General features: G+C 37.2%; 1 protein-coding gene across 3 annotated transcripts in view; it reads left to right on the forward strand.

Moving 5' to 3' along the window:
• Positions 1-39: 39 nt before the first annotated feature.
• Positions 40-18,947, forward strand: part of LOC104850230 (dual 3',5'-cyclic-AMP and -GMP phosphodiesterase 11A) — a 355,951-nt gene continuing 337,043 nt past the window's right edge. For 2 of the 3 annotated variants that reach the window (XM_010607064.3, XM_010607068.3), the window contains exon 1: positions 8,897-9,047. In XM_010607064.3, coding sequence (XP_010605366.1) covers positions 8,952-9,047 — 96 coding nt within the window. In that variant the 5' untranslated portion in view covers positions 8,897-8,951. Of the gene's footprint in view, positions 97-8,888; positions 9,048-18,947 lie in introns of those variants that run through there. The other variant, XM_010607069.3, reaches the window with a different exon arrangement.

Below are 18,947 nucleotides of genomic sequence, written 5' to 3' on the forward strand. Positions count from 1 at the left end.
TCCACGGATGAGTCCAACGTTAATAAGTGATGCCAAGGAACGCCGCCTTGCTGGGCACACCTAACAGTGTCTGTAGACTGCAGAAATACTGGATGCGTATGTGTATATTTTGTCAGCTTTTCCTCCATAATTGGTGGAACGATAATTTAGATACAAATTCACTTGAAAGCAGCAGGGAATGAATAGGGCTTTCGTTGTTACATTGTCCCTCATAGGTACTATCCTGTGGATGTTCTTAGACTTGAAAAATATGAGCATCTTAGCTATGAAAGACCCAACGTAAAGTATTTAAAAAGTCACCGTGAGGGTTTTCAAATAGTGGTGAAGACTAGGTCTTATTTGTGGAGATGGGGAGGGAGTTTGGAGATTGACAGAGAGAGCAGGGTGGAGAGAAGATCGGGAAGCAAAAATGATGAAGGTGCATTATGTATATGAACCAATTCCTCAACGCGCATGTGATTATTATGTATCACACACATGTGCTAATGAGCAAAGACTAGTTCCTGGCCAGTTCTGATGTAGGAAAATGTTACCATAGAGTGCTGGTGATGGAGATCCAATCCTTAAATACTTGGTGATAAAAGGGATCTTAGGTAACCCATGTGAGCCGTGAGCCTGAGACTCGGCTCCTGCTGTCAGGAACCTGCAGTGGTTTCTCTGAGAAACTGGAAAGAGGGGATGGATTTCAGTTTTGCTTTAAGCCTTTTTTCCTTTTCATCCTGGTGTTTGAATGTAGGACTGTCACACTGAACTATGTCCTTAGCCATGCCCTCCCTTCTTCATTTTTTTTTTTTAACTTTGAGACAGGATCTCATTAAATCACTAAGTTGCCCAGACCAGGGTCAAACTTGTGATCCTCTTGCCTCAGCCTCCCAGAGTGCTGAGTTTATTTATAGCAGATCACCGGTGCACCCAGCTCCTGTACATTTTCTTGAAATATCTTTCTTTGGGGCAGGGGTGACAGGAATTCTCGAGCATAATGAATATTGATTTCTTTTCTCAATACCATGAAAGCTCTTGAAGGCAGGGAACCATTTCTCCTCATGAACTGTGACATCACATTCACTTTTGGAACTTGTTGACAAGGCTGCAAGATTCTTGGTCAGAAATTTATCTAGTTACTGCCCTGTAGGAACAGGGCACAGCTCAGTTCTTTACTAAAAAGTACAAAATGTTTTTGGCCTTCTATTGTTTTTTTTGTTTTTGCTTTTTTGGCACCAGAGATCAAACTTGGGTCCTTGTACTTTCAAGGCAGGCAGGAGAACCACTGAGCTAAATCCCAAGCCCCTATCTTTTTAAATGTTAAAATTCAGAGCTGAGTGCCACATACAAAAGATGGGTCTGCACAAAATGCACCGAGATGATTGATGTCTCAAGAGTAGGTAGCTGTAGTTGATATATCTGAAGGGAAAATATTATGACACAAAAATACTCAAAGCAGGAAGAGTCTACCACGACTGTAAGGAACTCATTCTGGATTTTAATGACCTTAATAAAGAAGCACTTACCTTAGTGTATTAGAAATCTCTCCTGTTATAGAGCATTTCTTATTCTCTTGTCCTAAGGGAGATGAATAAAAATTGAGCACCATTCTCCTCATGGTATTTCATCATAGACCCAGAGGCATTTGCTATTTTTCCATTTACATTTCTATTTTTAGAAACAACAACAAGAAAAGCCCAATTATTCTGCCCTCTTTATTGGTCCTGTTTCCTCTATATCTGGCTTTCTGTGATGCTTTGCTTGTGGCATGTGGAAAACCTCTGAAGATGCTCAGTTTAAAAGTCACAGGTCATAGTTCTCATCAAGAAAGAGAGGAAGGAAGGAAAAAAAGAGAAAGAGTAAAGAGCAAAAGAAAAGGAAAGGAAGGAAGGGAGAAAAGAAAGAAGAGAAAAAGAAAAGAAAGAAAGAAACTGACACACATATACAGTTGTTTTTTGTTTTTTGTTTTTTTGTTTTTTTGTTTTTTGTTTTTTGGCATTAACACCAAGTGAAAGGCCTATTGTGAACTAACCCTCAAAATACCCCGGATCCTCATGCTCCTCACCTCAGATGGACTCCTAGCTCAGTGACTCACTGCACCCCCCACCCAGAGTCCCACACCAGTGACGTGGAATAGTTTTTGACCACTCAGTCTTTTGCAGTCTTTCTTCACAGTAGTTAGAAAGTCCTAGCGATTGTACCTTCTAAATATCTTTCAACTCAGTTTCTTGTCTTTTAGTTCTGCTACAACTACTGTTCCAGTCCACAGATAACTTGTATTTCACTTGGGTCTTTTGCTTCCAATTCATTCTTCACACATAACCGAAGCAGACTTTCTAAAACAAAGATTCATGGGCTGGCAATTTAGCTGAGACGTTCCATCGCCTGCCTCACAAGCCCAAGGTCCCGAGTTCAATTCCCCAGTACCAAAATAAATAAGTAAAAATTTACATGTACCATTTTCACCCACATTCTTAAAATCCTTTAGTGACCTCACAGCCCTTCCTTTAAGATAAAATTTTAATTCTAACCCTGGTCACTGACATCTCTTCGTCAGCTTCCAGCTGATTTTCTTTCCCCATCTCTTACTCTTCCCAGGATGCTGTCTTCAGCTTCTTTCCGTTTTTCAAATCCGATCAGCGTTTTATTTTCTCTGAGCTTTGAATATACCCTTGTCTTTTTCTGGGACACTCTCTTCACTTCTCCCTACCTTTTTTCTCCTTCTAGATAACTCTACTGGTTTTTTGGGTACCAGCTTGAGCAATTCACTTTCTTTGGGTGATTTTCCCTGACCTTCCATTAGTTGGGCCCCTGCTGTGTGCCTTGGTGCCCTGTTTTCCTGTTCCTATTACACTCACTTTTCATTACTTGGCTGGTGAAATCTGTTTTTAATATCTTGTGATTAGACTTTCCTTCCCTCTATAATGTCAGAGTCATATGTTTCTAAGGTCACCTTTTTCATATCCTGAAATTATTTTTTATGGATCAATTTGGGGCTCAGCTTTCTCCAATTTAAGGTGGAATATTAACATATAGATCGACATATATGGGGAAATTATGCACTTGCATCAGCTGTTCTGACCTTCCACTAGATAAAATTAACTTGATTTTATCAGCGTTCAAGTTAATTTGTGAGAATTATAGAATAGTTTTAGAATAACTAGTGTAGTGAGTGAAGACACAGACAAGCATGTCTTAAGATACATTTTTTAAAAAACCCAAAAAACAACTAAGACTTCATGGAATAAAACTTACCAGATCATTAATTGGAAGATTGATACTTAGCTCACATATTGGAATGCTTTAATTTTTTTCTTCCAAAGTTATGTGTTTACCAGGGATGTCTAGAAAGTTGTTTGGATCATGGGGAGGATTATAGCTGTTTTATGACTCCTGGTCTTGCCAAACTATCCCCGTGTCTGTTGTTCTTATGACTTTGGATGCTTTGGTAATGAGCACCCAATAGCCTTTGTGGTTGTTCTACTCGGAATTGAATTTTGGTGCAGGAAAGATCCTTCTCCAGAGATGTAGATGATCACATATGTCAAAGAAGACATGCCATACCCATCTCAGGTGACTTTTCAAGTACTGTTGATCACCATCCAGTTCCTTGATATGTTAGCCACCAGGACTCTCCTGGTTCTTCATTTTAAGTCCTTCCCTTTCACTGATTTTTATTGACCCCACTAGGAATAAACTGTATCATTTAACGGTGGTTCTCATTTGAAAATCATTAGGAGTATTTAAAAATTTCCAATATTTAGTATTGATTGACTCAATTTAGAATTGATGGGAATTCAGGCATTGGTCATTTTGGTAATTTTCTCACATACAGTCAGGGTAGAGAACCACTGAGTTATGGCAAGGAATACACCTCATTTTACTTAATAAATTGATTTATCAACCTTCTTTACTCTCTTCATATATAGACTTAAATCCTCATCTCACTCTTCCCCATCCCAGTAAATTAAATGGCCTTTGCATCCACGCAGTTTCTTTCTCTATCTTTCCCCACTCTCCTCTCTCTCCTCCTCCTTCTTCTAGGTACTGATGTATTGAACCCAAGACCTTCACGCTGAGCTATGTCCTCAGTCCTTCCATTTTTTTTTTCAGGTTTTAAAAGAGAATCTTGCAAAATGGCTAAGTTGCCCAGACTGGGCTTGACACACAGTTCTCAAATTAAAACCTAAGCCTCCTTTTTCTTCTCTAGTTTCCCCTCCTTAACTAATCTATCAGGAAGTAAAGTAGGCTCAACTTCTGACATATGTCTATTTCTTTTTAACTCTGTTGTCTTTTTCTTAACCCAGACCATCTCTGCACCTTGCATTCACTACTGAAATTTCCTACCTGGAAGCTCATATTCCAACCCTGAATCATCCACCACAAAGTATTTCATTTTTAAGAATGGCCTTAATTTTTAAATAAAATATTTGAAACATTTAAATAAGAGATTATCAATGCTTATGAAATTTTAATATTGAGTTATTTGTACTTCACATACTTTCCTGTAAATGAATCAAATATATTTATTATACAGAATTTATTTTTTTTAGAAAAAATTTTTTAGTCAGGCACAGCAGCACAGTTCTGTAATTTCAGCTGCTTGGAAAGCTGAGGCAAGAGGCTTGCAAGTTTGAGATGAGCCTAGGCAATTTAGAAAGTCTCTGTCTCAAATAAAAAAATAAAAGGGCCAGATATGTAGCTCAGTGGTAGAGTACTCCTGGGTTTGATCCCTACTGCTGGAACAAAACTTTATAGAATGCATCTTCATTTTAGAGATTCTCTCAGTGGAAAATGATAATTTTTAAAATTTTCTATTTTTAGATAGATTATTTTAGGATGAGTAACATAAACATATTGAGGATTATGTCTCATTTTAGAATGTGTGATATTTTGATACATCTACAAGGGGAACCATTTCCCTAAATGTAACTTCGCTATATTCAAGTTTTTCAAGCTCTTCTTTTTAGGATTTAGAACTTAGTAATATGAGTAACATATGAACATTTTGTGATTTTAAAGTTTCCCCAGAACTATCCATAACTGGTATCAGCTGGATAAAGGAGGCGTTTTCAAAATTAAATTCTGTCTAATTTTTTGCAGTCTTTACTTAAGGATTAACAGCCTTTCCCTTTGTCCTCCATCACCAGGACAAGTATAGAAGATGTTTGGTCATGCATCATAGTCATAAAGTTGAATCCTCTCTAAGAGATTGTTAATTAAAAGGCAAAACTCATATCTAGTGTTTAGTTGCACTTTGAGTTTTTTGAGAAGCTGGGAAACAATCCTATTAACTCACCAGAATGTGGAATTCAGTGTGAAATTTCTTGTAAATAACTGCTCTCAAGCCTTCTCTGAAAGATTAAATTATGAAAATAATTATGTGATTAGGCAACAACGTTTGTCTCAACAGTGGTCCAGTTGAATGGCATGACAGACCAGAGCAAAGTATTACAGTCAATTCTTAAACTATTAAGTCAAAAAGGTCTTAGCTTCCACAGCATGGCAGTGGCCTTGCAGTTGCCCACATTTAAAAAATAAACCCCAGCAAAGTTAAAGCCAAGGGTTTCAAAGCCTTTCCCTGACTACTTTCTGCCAGGCTCTCCATGGATATAGTCAGGAACGGTGTGTCCAAGGCTTGTGGGCAGGACTGGCAGTGGGTTCCATGTCAGCAGAAGTCAGCCTCTTTGGGCACCCCAGAAAACCACCATCTCATTCCCGCATCGCTTTTGTAAAGAGTAAAACTTTATTGTTAAGAGTTGAAGCCTTTTCTATACCTCTCTCTGATGCCATTTCCTCCTTTCCTCTCCACAAGCAACTACTAGTATACACTTCATATTTATTTCTTATGTGTATTTTTATAATTTTCCCCACATTTGAAACCATGAATAATATTTAGTATTTTTCTAAATATTTATGATATGAGTCCATATTAGTTAGGCAGCTAGGGAAGAGTTTCAAATTCATTGGCTTTGGAATCTGCCCTGGGAATTGGTAGACCACACTTCCAGGTTTGTCTGGGTGGTTCGGGGGAGCATGGCCCTGAATTTTAAGTCTGGTTGCCCCCAACCCCTCAAAGCTGTTCTCCTGCTCTTGCATCCTGGCCACCATAAACTAACCAGTTTTGCTGTACCACACCCTTCAGTATGATATTTTTTGGCTTGGAGCCAGTCATGCATAAATCTGCTTAAAATGTGAGGCAAATTAAGCATTTCTTCTTTAAGTTGTTCCAGGTATTATGTCCCAGGGACCAAAAGCTCACTAACAGTAGTATTTTGTAATTAGTACTAGACTGCAGCTTGTTTTTAATATTCATACTGTTGCATGCTACTCTTGTTTATTCATTGTAAAATTAATAAGTTGTGAAGTATGATAGCAAATCAAAAAGTCATAATTTATTTTTTTATTGATCCACATTCAAGTGATTTTCTAAGTTTTATTTTTATAATTAATATCACAGTGAACATTCATGTATCTCTCTTCTGTACATGTAAAGAAGTGTGTCTATATACACACCAAGGAGTGAAAGGTGGGGTCTCAGGGCCTTAAACACTTATCTGTATTTTGCATAATGGCAGTACAATCTTAAAAATACATTATTAAAAATTATTGAGCACCTATAATATGCCAAGATGAAGCAGTAAAAAAGAGAGACAGGTTTCTGCTGGCAGAGATCTTATATTCTGTTTTGGGGAAGCACAAACAAAGTAGTACGATGATTTCAGAGACTTCTAATCATGCCACTATTCTTCAAATTTCTTCATGGTTTTTCATGCATTTATGAATAAATATACATTTTTTCCAGGCCCATAGGACTTGGCAGCATTAGGTCCCTGCCTCCCTCTTTCATTCTCCCTTTGGCTCCACAGGCTATTACGTTGGCCTGGAGTCTTTGGAACTAAGTATTTTCTGCTTTAGGACTTCGTATGCACTTTCAGAAAAGTTCTTTCCATCATTTTCCCTCTCTCACTCACCTTGCTATTTTCTTTAGTGTCATTTACCGTAACACATGGAAGTTCCATGAGGCAGGGATGACTCTTTTGTTTCTTGGTGTGTCTCCTAGTCTATAGCCTGACACATAATGGTTCTTTGCTGAATTAAAAAAATTAATATATTGCATTTTTCTGAAACACTGGTTGCCTACCCATTTTGATCTGGAGATTTAGGTTTGTTTGGGCTTCAGTTTTTCTCTCCTTTTGGGTTCTTCCCTCCTGACTGAGGGTTTAGGGTAGTCTGTATAGGTCCCCAGGCCAGACCCAGGTCTATCATGGCATTTAAGGACGCTTGTCCTTGTGACATTGAAAATGTCACATACCTAGTCAGAGCCCCAGCATGTGGGCAGTTGGTCTTGAGATGGTCACTGTGTCCACAGGCAACTTTTTTAGGACCTCAGACAAAATTCTTAGTTCCACAGAGTGTTGCTTTGGCTTTTGTGTTCTAAGCCTCTTTTAACAGATGGCTGTGGAATCCCCTAGAGAAGGCTGACAGAGAAGCTACACTTCAGTCCCTGGCTTGAAACAGCAAGTCAGATCCCATTTATTTATTTATTTATTTATTTATTTATTTATTTATTTATTATTTTTCCTCATTGAGTTTATTGGTACATTTTAGGTATACAGTTCAGATCCCATTTATAATCTTCCTTGGAGCAGTTTTAGGACCAGTATTTTGCCTTCCTCTCTTCTCTCCCCTCCTGTATCCTCCAACATGACAGCAGAACTGTTGAACCTAAGAAAGTTCATATTAAGACAATGATAATGACTCAACATTGAGTTTATGTTCAACTTTCTCCAATTGTTTCTTGAAAATATTTTTTGTAAAATATTAAAAATTTTCTTTGTGGAATATTTGGATTCCAGAGCTCTTAAGGTTTTTAAAAAATCCAATTCAGCTCCCATAGCTCTATTTTTATTTACTTATTTATTTTATTCCTTACAATTTTGTCATTTTTGAAGAGTCTGGGTCAGATAGAATGAACAATGATCTGCATGTTTCTTACTTTTCTTTTCCTGAATAATTAGGGTTGTGTTACATGTTACCCATGTTCTCGGGGAGGTTGTGTCTTTCCCATGGCACCAGGAGACATTGATGTTATCCTTGTCTTCATTAATGGTCATACTAAGTTTATTATTTGTTTAGTGTGGTGTCTGCCTTATCTCTTCATTATAAGGTACTTGTTACCATTGCTATTAATAAGGAATCTTCAGGTTGTACTTGAACACTATGTGAATATTGTGCTTAACAACATTTACCCAAAGGTATTAGTGTTCATTGATGATCCTTTCTTATAATCATTATAGTATTGGTAGTTGAAAAATAGATATTATATAATTTTGTCATTCATTCTACTTTTTAAGCAGGCATTCTATAGAGAAACCTTTTATCTCTTCCTCAACTTCCCCTTTTTGGGAGCATTTTGAAATATTACCCTGGTGGACTCATTTTTCACAGGATAATTTTACTTAGAAATAAAATGGTTCTCTGCACCTGCCTGGCAAACCTGGTACCAAAAAATAAAATAAAATAAAATAAAATAAAATAAAATAGTTCTTTTCTGAATATTTTTCATAGTGTTTCACATATTCTTTATGTATTTTCTGGTATGCTATTTCATATCCAGTTGTCTTTATGAAAAAATATATTTTAATAAATGGCATAGTGTGGGGTTCCCATGGGATACTTGTCCCTTCCTCAATTTTGATATGTTGCAGCTGAGTTTGGCATCTCTTTATTCATTTATCAGGGCTAACAATTGGTGAATTAATCATGAAGTCAAATCTATTGCTAGTATTGAAAATCTAGGGGGGAAAGTTTCCAGTGACAAAAAATCAAATGCAAAATTCCACTTCTTTCTCTTCCCTGACAACAATGAACTGTAATTAATGCTTTCTTTGTCTTATTTTTAGGATCGAAGATTCAATGATGAAATTGACAAGCTAACAGGATACAAGACAAAATCACTACTGTGTATGCCTATCCGAAGTAGTGATGGTGAGATTATTGGTGTGGCACAAGCGATAAATAAGATTCCTGAAGGTGCTCCATTTACTGAAGATGATGAGAAAGTAAGATTTCGTGCTTTGCATGACTTGTACTTTCCTTTCTGATCATTGATTGCTGCTCTCCCTGGAAAGGCCGGAATTATGTGAATAGCTGTTCGATTAGCCCATTCACGGATCAGAGAGCTCTTCTCATGTTATACAGAATGTAATGGGAGATTTTTTATATTTCATAGAATGCGGCATAATTGAAAATAATTGCTTCATCTTTTTTAGCTTGCTTTTCATTACAAGCCTCAGTAGTATTCTTGTTATTTCCTGCTCTTTATCTTCCTAGTAAGTAAGCTTTTTAGTGGAGGGTCACAGCCCTACCACACATGGCCCAGGGGAAGGCAGGGAATACAGGAAGATCTCGGTGTTTCAGAACCGCAGCATTTTCTCTTGTATTTTTATAACTGAAAGAGGAATTGTTTTCTTAGTTCTTATAAGAAAACTTTAATAAAATGAACATTATGTCATTGTTATTGTAAATTGCTATTAAAAAGAATATTTTCCCTCCCTGAAGAGCAGGACTCAGTAGAAGTGATATATTTTTTGCTCTGAAATTTTAAGTGCTTTCAATAGTAGTTTATTTCCAGCTTGTATTAAAAGACTCTTCAAATAACTGAAGTTCTAGCTTTGAAGCTCAGACCTTTATATGGCATAGAATAGAATCTAGCTGGATATTTATAAAATTTATACTAACAGCAAGTCTCAAATTAATTTGCTTAAAATTGATGACTGCCATATTCCTATTTGATTAAAAAACACTTTATCATTTAACCTGCATTTGATCTTTTACCAGTATTAATTACTAATGCTTTAAATTAATGCAAATGTTCTGGTACAAAAGGTCAACATAAAACATGATTATAGGGAAAGAAGTTTTGTAAATGAAGACAGCTCTTGATTAAGGTCATTTCTAAGGTAGAATTGGAATAGCCCAAATCCTAGTAAACATTTACAAACTCATAGAGGATGACTAGACTCAGGTTATTTAGAGATTCAACAAACTACTGCAAAGTATGGTGCACTGGGCTTGGGGTCATTGGAGGAGTAAAAGTAAATCCATAATGTTTATGCCATAAAGAAACTACATAAGGTGGGAGCAAAGGGATGTTCTAAGACATAGCTGTAAGTGCTCAGAAAAGGGAGAGCTACTCTTATTTGGAAACTCTGAAGGGTTTTTTTGAAAGTGGTAGTGTTTGATCTGATCTCTGAAGTATAGGCCTCCATCAGGAAGAACCCGCTAAGAAAGAGATATCATTTAGCAATGTGTAAAAATGTAACCCACCTCATTCATGATAGTAATATTTCCATGAAATGTACAGATGAAGCAAAATTTATTTTGTTTGTGTAACATATAACACAATCCTGAGATAATGTGCTTCTAGTAATGAATTAGACAGAAAAAATTGGATTTGTGTTGGTCTTTCTGAACATAATGGATACATAACCATAATATGCCCCAAAGAGTTTAGTTTATACCTAGACGGCAGTGCTGCCTTTGCTCTGCTTCTTTTATTAAGGGAACCCATTACGTATGTAGCTCTTCTGTTTGATTCCATTCTTGCTTGGGTTGTTTCCTCTCAGTGGATTTACACTTACACGATGGGTCTCCACAAGGTCTGAGTGACTGAAAAGGAAAGTTTGTGTAGGGCTTTGTGCAGCACCAAGGTTTAGCTCTATTGAAAACTACTGAGCTGACCAGTGATGGGTAGCTGCGTGTGGAGACCCACTTTGCCTCAGTTTCCTCATCTGTCAGCTATATTATCTACCACTCTATGTCATGAGAGTTAAATGAGGTCATGCATAAAAACACTGTAAAATATAAGCTATTAGGCAAGTATAAAACATAAACTTTACATTTAACATTTCCCTAGGAGATTGTAAATTGTCTTTTATATTTGTCACTTTTTCCCAGGCAATTTATTTCATCAATTCAACCCTATTTGAGTGTTTCTTTGCTCCGAATGCTCTGCAAGCATTCTATATGTTGTCAATTAGGAATGGTGAAGGGGGAAAAATAGAAAATAAAATACAGAAATGCTTAATGGGAAAGAATAAAAGTTAGCCACTTCTCCCAAATACGAGAAGACTACATGGCATAGTAGCACACAGTGAGTCTGTCTGGGTCGATATCCCATCTCTGCATGGTCTGTGTCAACTTAGGCAAATTCCTTTGCTCCTGTATGCCCCAGTCTCGTCCTCTCAGAAGAGGGAGGAGATTATATGAGAGAACACAGCAAAAGAACTCAGAAGATCAGCCAGCCCCTGGTTAGTCCTTATAAAAGATCAACCTTTGCTGACAGCTCAGTGATACGCGTGAGACACAGGCCGGTCTCCGTGGGAAAACAATTGCCTTTGTATAACTCAAGCCCATAAACTGTTATGCAGAGGAACTTCTGTGTTGCTGGTACCCGGAGAGGATCAGAGAGAGAACAGAAGCTCTGCACCCTTCTCTCCCTGCTCATCTCTCTTCCACCTGGCTGTTCCTGAGTTACGCCCTTTTGTAATAAATATATAACCGAATAGCGAGGGATTGGATATATAAACGGCCAGTGGACATACGCGACGATAAAAGTGAGACCTACACTTTCTTTAGCATCCAGGCCAAAACTTCAATCGCAGTCTTGGCAGCCACCAGCCCAGAACAGTCAGGACCCAGGCAGTGGCTGCCAGCTTTCTTTATTTTGCCCCATCCCTCCCTTCACCACTGCAGGCTTCCAGCTCAGGGCCAGTGAGAGAAAGCCAAGTAGTTTTTCTCGACCAAAATTACCCAAAACATCCTATTCTCGTTAGCTGGTGTGGTGCTTCACCGTACCAACAACCTCTAACCAGTGCACACCTAAACTCGTCTCCCTTTTTCACCATAAAACTTTCTCCCTCTATTTTGAGTTTGTCAAATGCAAGTGATGGTGTCTGACTTCCTTGTTGTGGCAAGATCCGAATATACAATCTTTGTAGTTTGCTTTCATTTAAAAGTCACACTAAAAACAATCTCTATGTCAACTACTGTTCTGGCATTGGGGTTTCAACACTGAAAAGGAAGATATACGTCTTATAAATTCACACTTTTCACGTTATTATTAGTGCGTATACTGTGTTACTTGGTTGCACGAGTTTATACTAACTTGTATTCTAGTTTCAAACATAAAGTTACCACGTAACTTATGTTCACGTATGAGTGTATTCTATATTTCTCATTTGGAGGATTATAAAGTTTTCTTCTTATTTTGCTACTAGCCTAGTTTGCTTTGTCATTGTTCTATTACTGGGAATTTTGGTTGTTTCCAGTTTTTCACTACTACACATGGCCCCTGAATGAACATCTTGAACGAATTACCTTTTTCTTTTTGTTATTTCCTTGGGGTATATTCCAAAGATTGAAATTACTGAGTCAAAGGGCAAGACAAATTTTATAGCTCTCATTCCCATTAGCAGATAGCTTTTGGAAATACTGAACCCATTTACAACTCCAACAGCACGCATATACCTATTTTCTCCGGCCTTGTCAATGCTTTTTTATTCACTTGAAAACCCCAGTTAATTTTCCATAGTCTTCTAGGCAGGCTTCAGAGACCCCCTCTCGTATCAAGGGTATAATCTCCAGCCACAGATGTAGTTTTGGTACTGTCTACAATTAAGGGAACGAGAAAGCAGAGAAGCCTTGATGTGCACTGTGAAAGGCTCCGGAGTCCGAAAGTCCCCGAGGCAGGTGGTACTTTGCATGGCTAGTGTTTACCTGCATGACCTTGAGCAAATTGCTGAATGACTTTGAGCCCTGTAACCTTCATCACAGATGTTGTTAGGAGTGAAAAGATAACAGATGTTTATAAAGTGCTTAGTGTAGTGCTTATGAATAAACAAGCCTCAGAAATCGTGCCATGTGTTTAAGTCCAGGGGAAATCACTTGAGCCCTATTTAACTGCCATGTCATCATTCATGTGGGTAATGGTGAGTTTATTGCACATCTAGCCTAAAATAATTTTCATGTCCTTGTATCTTAAATTTTGACTTCTAGAGACTAAAAATTATATATGGTATAATTTTTAAATATTTAGCAGTATGCAAATCAGTAAATTATTTTCCTGAGATAAAAGTTACATGTGTTACATTCATTTAGGGCTATTCATGTATTTAGCACAATTGTGCATAAGATCATATTTGTTTTTTGAAAGCTCTATATCTGTGGTTCAGTAGCTGTGTGGTATCATATAATCGATGTTGAAAGAGACCGGAAAGATCTCCAATTCATTCTCCATTACTCCTGCTCTCATCTGGCACAGGGATCTTTACCTGACAGATAGATGACCATCCCGCTTCTTCCTGAAATTTTTACTTTTATGACTTTAAAATCAAAATACCCTTTAAAGTTCTGGGATAATTAGCAAAAATGTTATGAGCAGTGGTGAGATTTTTGTGTGAAATACAGATACCATAATTTAAGTTCCATACTGAAAAATTACTTGCTTGGCAACTCACACTGGAGTACGCATAAAGGCAGGCCATGCAGAAGAGATTATTGGAATTTTCTGGTTCACTTCATGGGTTTCAAGCAAATGCTTCGCTTTTTCAGTGGTACGTATAAGGTAGTTGTTTTAGGTGCTCTGAGTAGAGCTCTTGTGTCCAGATAACTTATCATATTATTATTCTTCAGTGAGTAAAAGAAGGTATTACTTCGCTGAATAAAATAATGAGACCTGAATAGCACCAAACATTTGTGACCTATTAAGATGTATGGGCAGGCCAGCATGAAAGCTGGGACGTGAAAGTGGGCAGGGCTCTTATCTGCCCTCTCAGGTTGCCTATACTTTAGTCCCAAAGGTGCCATTTCTTTTTGCCACGTTAAAAAAGCATGAGATGTCTATTGCCATTGCTTTCTAACAGCTGGTGATATAGCAGTTGTGGTCTGATATTTTGGGCCAATCTCCATGGAATCCTTTAGCCTGTGGTCACTACTTTTCAGCTCATAAGCGAGTGTTCAGCTACCCCACTGCTTTCCTTCATGCTGACATGTTCAGACTCCCTGTAGAGCTGAGACAAAGCCAACTGAGCTTGGCTGCTGGGGGCCTGGCTGCATTCCAGGAACTTGTTACTGGTGATGCTGCCCTGCCAAATGTGTGGAGGATGGAACAGGGATGATGCTAATGAATCCCCGCAGAGAGCAGCAGACCTGAGCCTCATAGCCAGACAGTGGGGAGGGGCTCATAAGCTCTTGGTTTTACATTAATAAACAGTTTCTGAGGCTAAACAGCCTCTGCGTGAGACACTGAATGTGCAAAAGGTACTAAAGTTCACTGTAATTAGAAAGGGACATGTTGAATGCATTACGCTTATAGGGTTGACAAACTGGTGGCCTGGGGACTGAATGTAGTTCACGCATATGTTATTTGCATGGGATTTAACTAGTGTAAGGTTATTTTTCATTTGAATACCTTTAGACATGCTGCAAGCTGTAGGTTCTACCATGATAGCCAGTGCCCAAACAACTAGTCAATTTAATGAAATCAACTTAATGGGGCAAAGATGGGCAGGTTTCTTCTGTTATTCTATGAATAGTTTCCACAAAAGATACTTTCTATAAGTCCATTTCAAACACTTATTTTTAACAAGTCTTATGTACATGGATGTAGAACAACAACTCTGCCAGGCAAGTTTATGTGTTTTCTGTTAACGCTCCATTGTCTTGAGATACTAAGTGCTGAAAGAAAGGTGAGCTAACTAAGAAATACCTTTCATGTTCTTTTATCATTGAATTTTGAAACCTGTTGTCATAAAATTATAATTGATATTATTCAGCAAAAAAGGTTTTAAAAGTCCTGGCAGTTGACTCATGATTTCAAGTTATATCTGCTCAGTAAGTTTCTGGTACAAACAAAATTTGATAGAATCTCATAACTCATTAATTGCAACATTTTATCTATATTCGAAGAACAATCTAGTTATGACATTATTTGCCTTCTAATGGCTATTACTTGGGGTTCATATAGTCCTTGAGGAACTACAAGAGCTTCAGAGATAAATTTGCTTGTGTTACATGCATTCACTGGACTGTATCTTGTTGAGAGTTTCAGAAATAACCAAGATTTGTGAGAAAACTGTTAACCAACAAAATACCTGCCAACGTTCAGGGTGAACTTAAGGGATTTTGAGGGTGGACTTGATTCTCTACCTCATCCTCAGGCAGAGTCTGACTTGGACCAAGAAGGCAAGTCTGCCTCCAGTACCCCAGCTTTGGGGCTAACATTAGCTGAAGCTGGGCTCTTCTGCCTTGATTTTCTTGGCCTTTCCAGTCTGTACCTTTGCTTATATTCTTATCTAATTGCCAATGATTCTGTTCTTCACTGTTCTTTCAAGGTGTGAGTCAAATTCTACCCTCTCTTACCTCAGTAAGGCTATTCTAAAGGTGACCATTGTTAGTCCTTAATAGTGATTCATAATATTTTACAGTTTAATGTTCTTGGGTTTTTTTCAAAACAGGATTTCACTGTGTAGTTAAGGGTGGCCTTGTACTCATTATGTAGCTCAGGCTGGCCTGGAACTTGTGGCAATCCTCCTGCTTCAGCATCCATAGTGCTGTGATTCCTGGTGTGCACCACCATGCTTAACTTCAGTTTAACATTTTTAAATGTCCCCAAATGATTCAGGAGGATTTTATCTAAGTAGTAGTTGAAAAAAATATATAGTAATCGAATATTCAGGAATTTAATCAATCAATAATTCAACATATTATATTTTAAAATTTCATGTGTTTGGCTCTGATGTAGATTTACAGAGTCCCTTCAAAAATATTCTGTTGTCCTCTGATGGTAGTATAGTAGTGTTTGTAATTTCTTGATTCCTTAACTTTTCTTTGTATATTTCTGAGAGCTATGAAGTGCATCATCTGTCTTTTAAGAATCTCTTTCCATATACTCGGAAGCTTCTAGTAAGGGTCTTTGTAGTTTTCAGGAACAGGAAATAAATAAACTCAGAGTTTCTGGGCTATAACTATTACAGTGCTAATGCAGAGTTTTTGTGATCATGGATCTCTACGACAACTTCAGTGGCTACATAGTATTCCATTGTGTGAAAGAACCATTCACTCACTGCTAATGAGTTTCTGCTTAGTAAAACTAAGTCTCACATAGCACACTGGCAAGTGCTGAGGTTAAACTGATGAATAGACAGCAATTACTCGTAAAACACACAAGTAACAAAGTAAATTCATAAGTATGCAGCAAAATATCCAGTACTGATTAAGTTTGTAATTTGTATAGTGTCAATAATTCAATAGTTTTTTTTTTCTGTAGCTTTTATTCATGTGAGTGTGCTTCCTTAGGTCTAGGCGATATCAAGAGAACCCACAGTCAAATAGGTTCTTTCACAAGACAGAAAGATTTGTTCTAAAATTCTGTGGTAAATTGTGATCAACTAAACTGAATCTCTTTCTTTTCCTTACTCTAGGTATTTTCATAAAGTGCACTTCATGCTAGGTGGCCTTATGCACTAAACTTAAAGTAAGAAGGTTTGTTTGTATGTTTATTTCTTGTGGTACTGATTATTGAACCCAGAATTTACACACTGATCTGCATTCCATCTAGCTTGCTTGCATACCTTCCCTTTTCTTTTCTTTCAGGATGAGGACTTGCAAAGTCACTAGGCTGTCCGGGCTGGGATCGCACTTATGATCCTCTGTGTTGTTTTATTGAGGTGTTCACTTCAGGTGTCTCTGTGTTACATCTTATGAGCTTGAAATTGCAGTCACAGCATCAACTTTCCATTGTTTGGACCGTGGAAGCTGGGAGAGTGGGCGATAGTAGCCTGACATCGCCAGGGTCCAAATATGACAGCCCTAGACAGAAGACCCTGGCAAGTCTGGGAGGAGAAGTTTAGAGACTGGGGAGAGCGAGGTCCATTCTGATGTAAGGAGCTATAAACCATGGCTCCTAACAGCCGGCGGGATTTCAGATAGTCAAACTGCTTCTAAAAGTGCAAGATGGCAAAGAACTGTTTCCAAAATCATGGTACTGTAAAATTACAATTAATGAATATGTTTGTACATAAATTTTGTGCCACATCTTAGGATAGTTATTATGTTCAATTATTAAAGTGGAATTTTATATACAATTTCATATAGTTCAAACTAATGCTTAAGATTACTTTCTGAAAATTGAAGATTAATTTTTAAGACAGTTTTATGAGATATATGTAATCCTCTAATCTACAATTCAGTGGTTTTTCTTATATTTGCAGCGATATATAACTATCATCATACTCAATTTTAAAACTTTTCATCATTCTTCAAAAATAAAAAATAAAAAATAGAAAACTTCATCATTCTTAAAGAAACTCAGTAAAAATTAACAATCATTTCCCATTTCACCTAGATAACTACTGTTTTACTTTCTGTCTTTATGGTTTGCCTGTTTTGGAAAGTACCTATAAATAGAATCATATAATATGTAATCCTTTGTGAATAACTTTTTTCACGTAACATATTTTCAAGATTCATCTATAATGTAGTTCATATCAGTATTTTTTGGTTACTGTATAATATCCCACTATGTGGACGTAACACATTTTATTGATTTTTTTTGTACCACATTTTATTTATCAGTTGATGAACATATGTTTCCATTTCTCTACTGTTATGAGTAATATTGCTATAAATATATACCTACAAGTTTTTGTATGTGCATATGTTTCCGTTTCTCTTGGGTATATGCCTAAGAGTAGAACTTCTGAGTCTCAAGTAATTGTTCAACCTTCTGAGAAACTACTAGACTGTTTTACAAAGCAGCTAGTCCACATTCTCACCAGCCATGTATGAGGGTTCCAATTTCTCCATAGCCTCACTAGTACTTACCTGCCTTTTTGATTATACCATCCTAGTGGGTAAAAAGTGGTGTTTCATCGTCAGTTGGACTTGTCTTACCCTGATGGCTAATGATGTTGAATATCTTTTCATGTGTTTTTTGGTGAAACATTTATTGTTAGGCTCTTAATAAATTTCAGTCACTTTCTCTAAAGAAAACTGTATTAATTTACAATGCCAGTAATATTATAAAGACTCTCTCAACTTTTATTAGCTCCAATATACTTTTAAAAGTTTGTATTGCCTTAATTTCTAATCCATTTATTTCCATTCCTTTGATGCATGCATTCTAGAGGAAATTAATCAAACATTGGTTTCACAGATATTTTAAGTAGAAAAAAGACTAGCATGATGCCAAATAACCTAAGTGAATTTTGTTACACAAAACTTCTAGGTTATTTATAAGAGCTCTTAGGTGTAGCATCATGACTGCCAAAAAAATGAATTAGGAGAGAGTGAACTACTTTCATATAAGCTTGCTATTGTGTTTTAATAAAAGTACATCTCAGACCAAATCTTGCCACACATTAGAGATTTTAAAAAAAATTTTTGGCAAGTTGGGTCAGATAGCTTGTATACTCTTTTCAGTAAGCTTTGTGAAGTCTAAACTTTGTTTTAGGTGATCTAAGCACCCCTTGTGTAATCTGGGTGGTCTGGTGGTGAGCATCAGGCAGAATCTTTTGACCCAGTGCAGGACTGGACAGCTTCTGGGTCCATCCCTATGGATACAAAGTTTGGAACTAGCTAGACCTTTACACTCTATTAATTCAAGGGCAGGGGTGGTGTATTATGAATATTTAACCAATGCATATATTTTGAGTATCACTAATGGAAACAAAATTGTTATTTAATATCCATTGTGCATATTAACAAGCTACTAATTTCACCAGTGCAGTGTATTTTTCAGAGTAGCAAACTCTCTTGCTGTTGAAGGTAAATAAAGATGTGGGCACACGTGTAATAGCCATTTTTAAAATAAGACTTTCTAATTACCTTTGGATTTATTTATTTTTGTAGTACTGGGGCTTAACCCCTTTGCACTGAGCTACATCCTCAGCCCTTTTCAT

The sequence above is a fragment of the Fukomys damarensis genome, unplaced genomic scaffold (assembly GCF_012274545.1).
Source record: "Fukomys damarensis isolate Sample0158 unplaced genomic scaffold, DMR_v1.0_HiC HiC_scaffold_26, whole genome shotgun sequence".
Classification (NCBI taxonomy): Eukaryota; Metazoa; Chordata; class Mammalia; order Rodentia; family Bathyergidae; genus Fukomys; species Fukomys damarensis.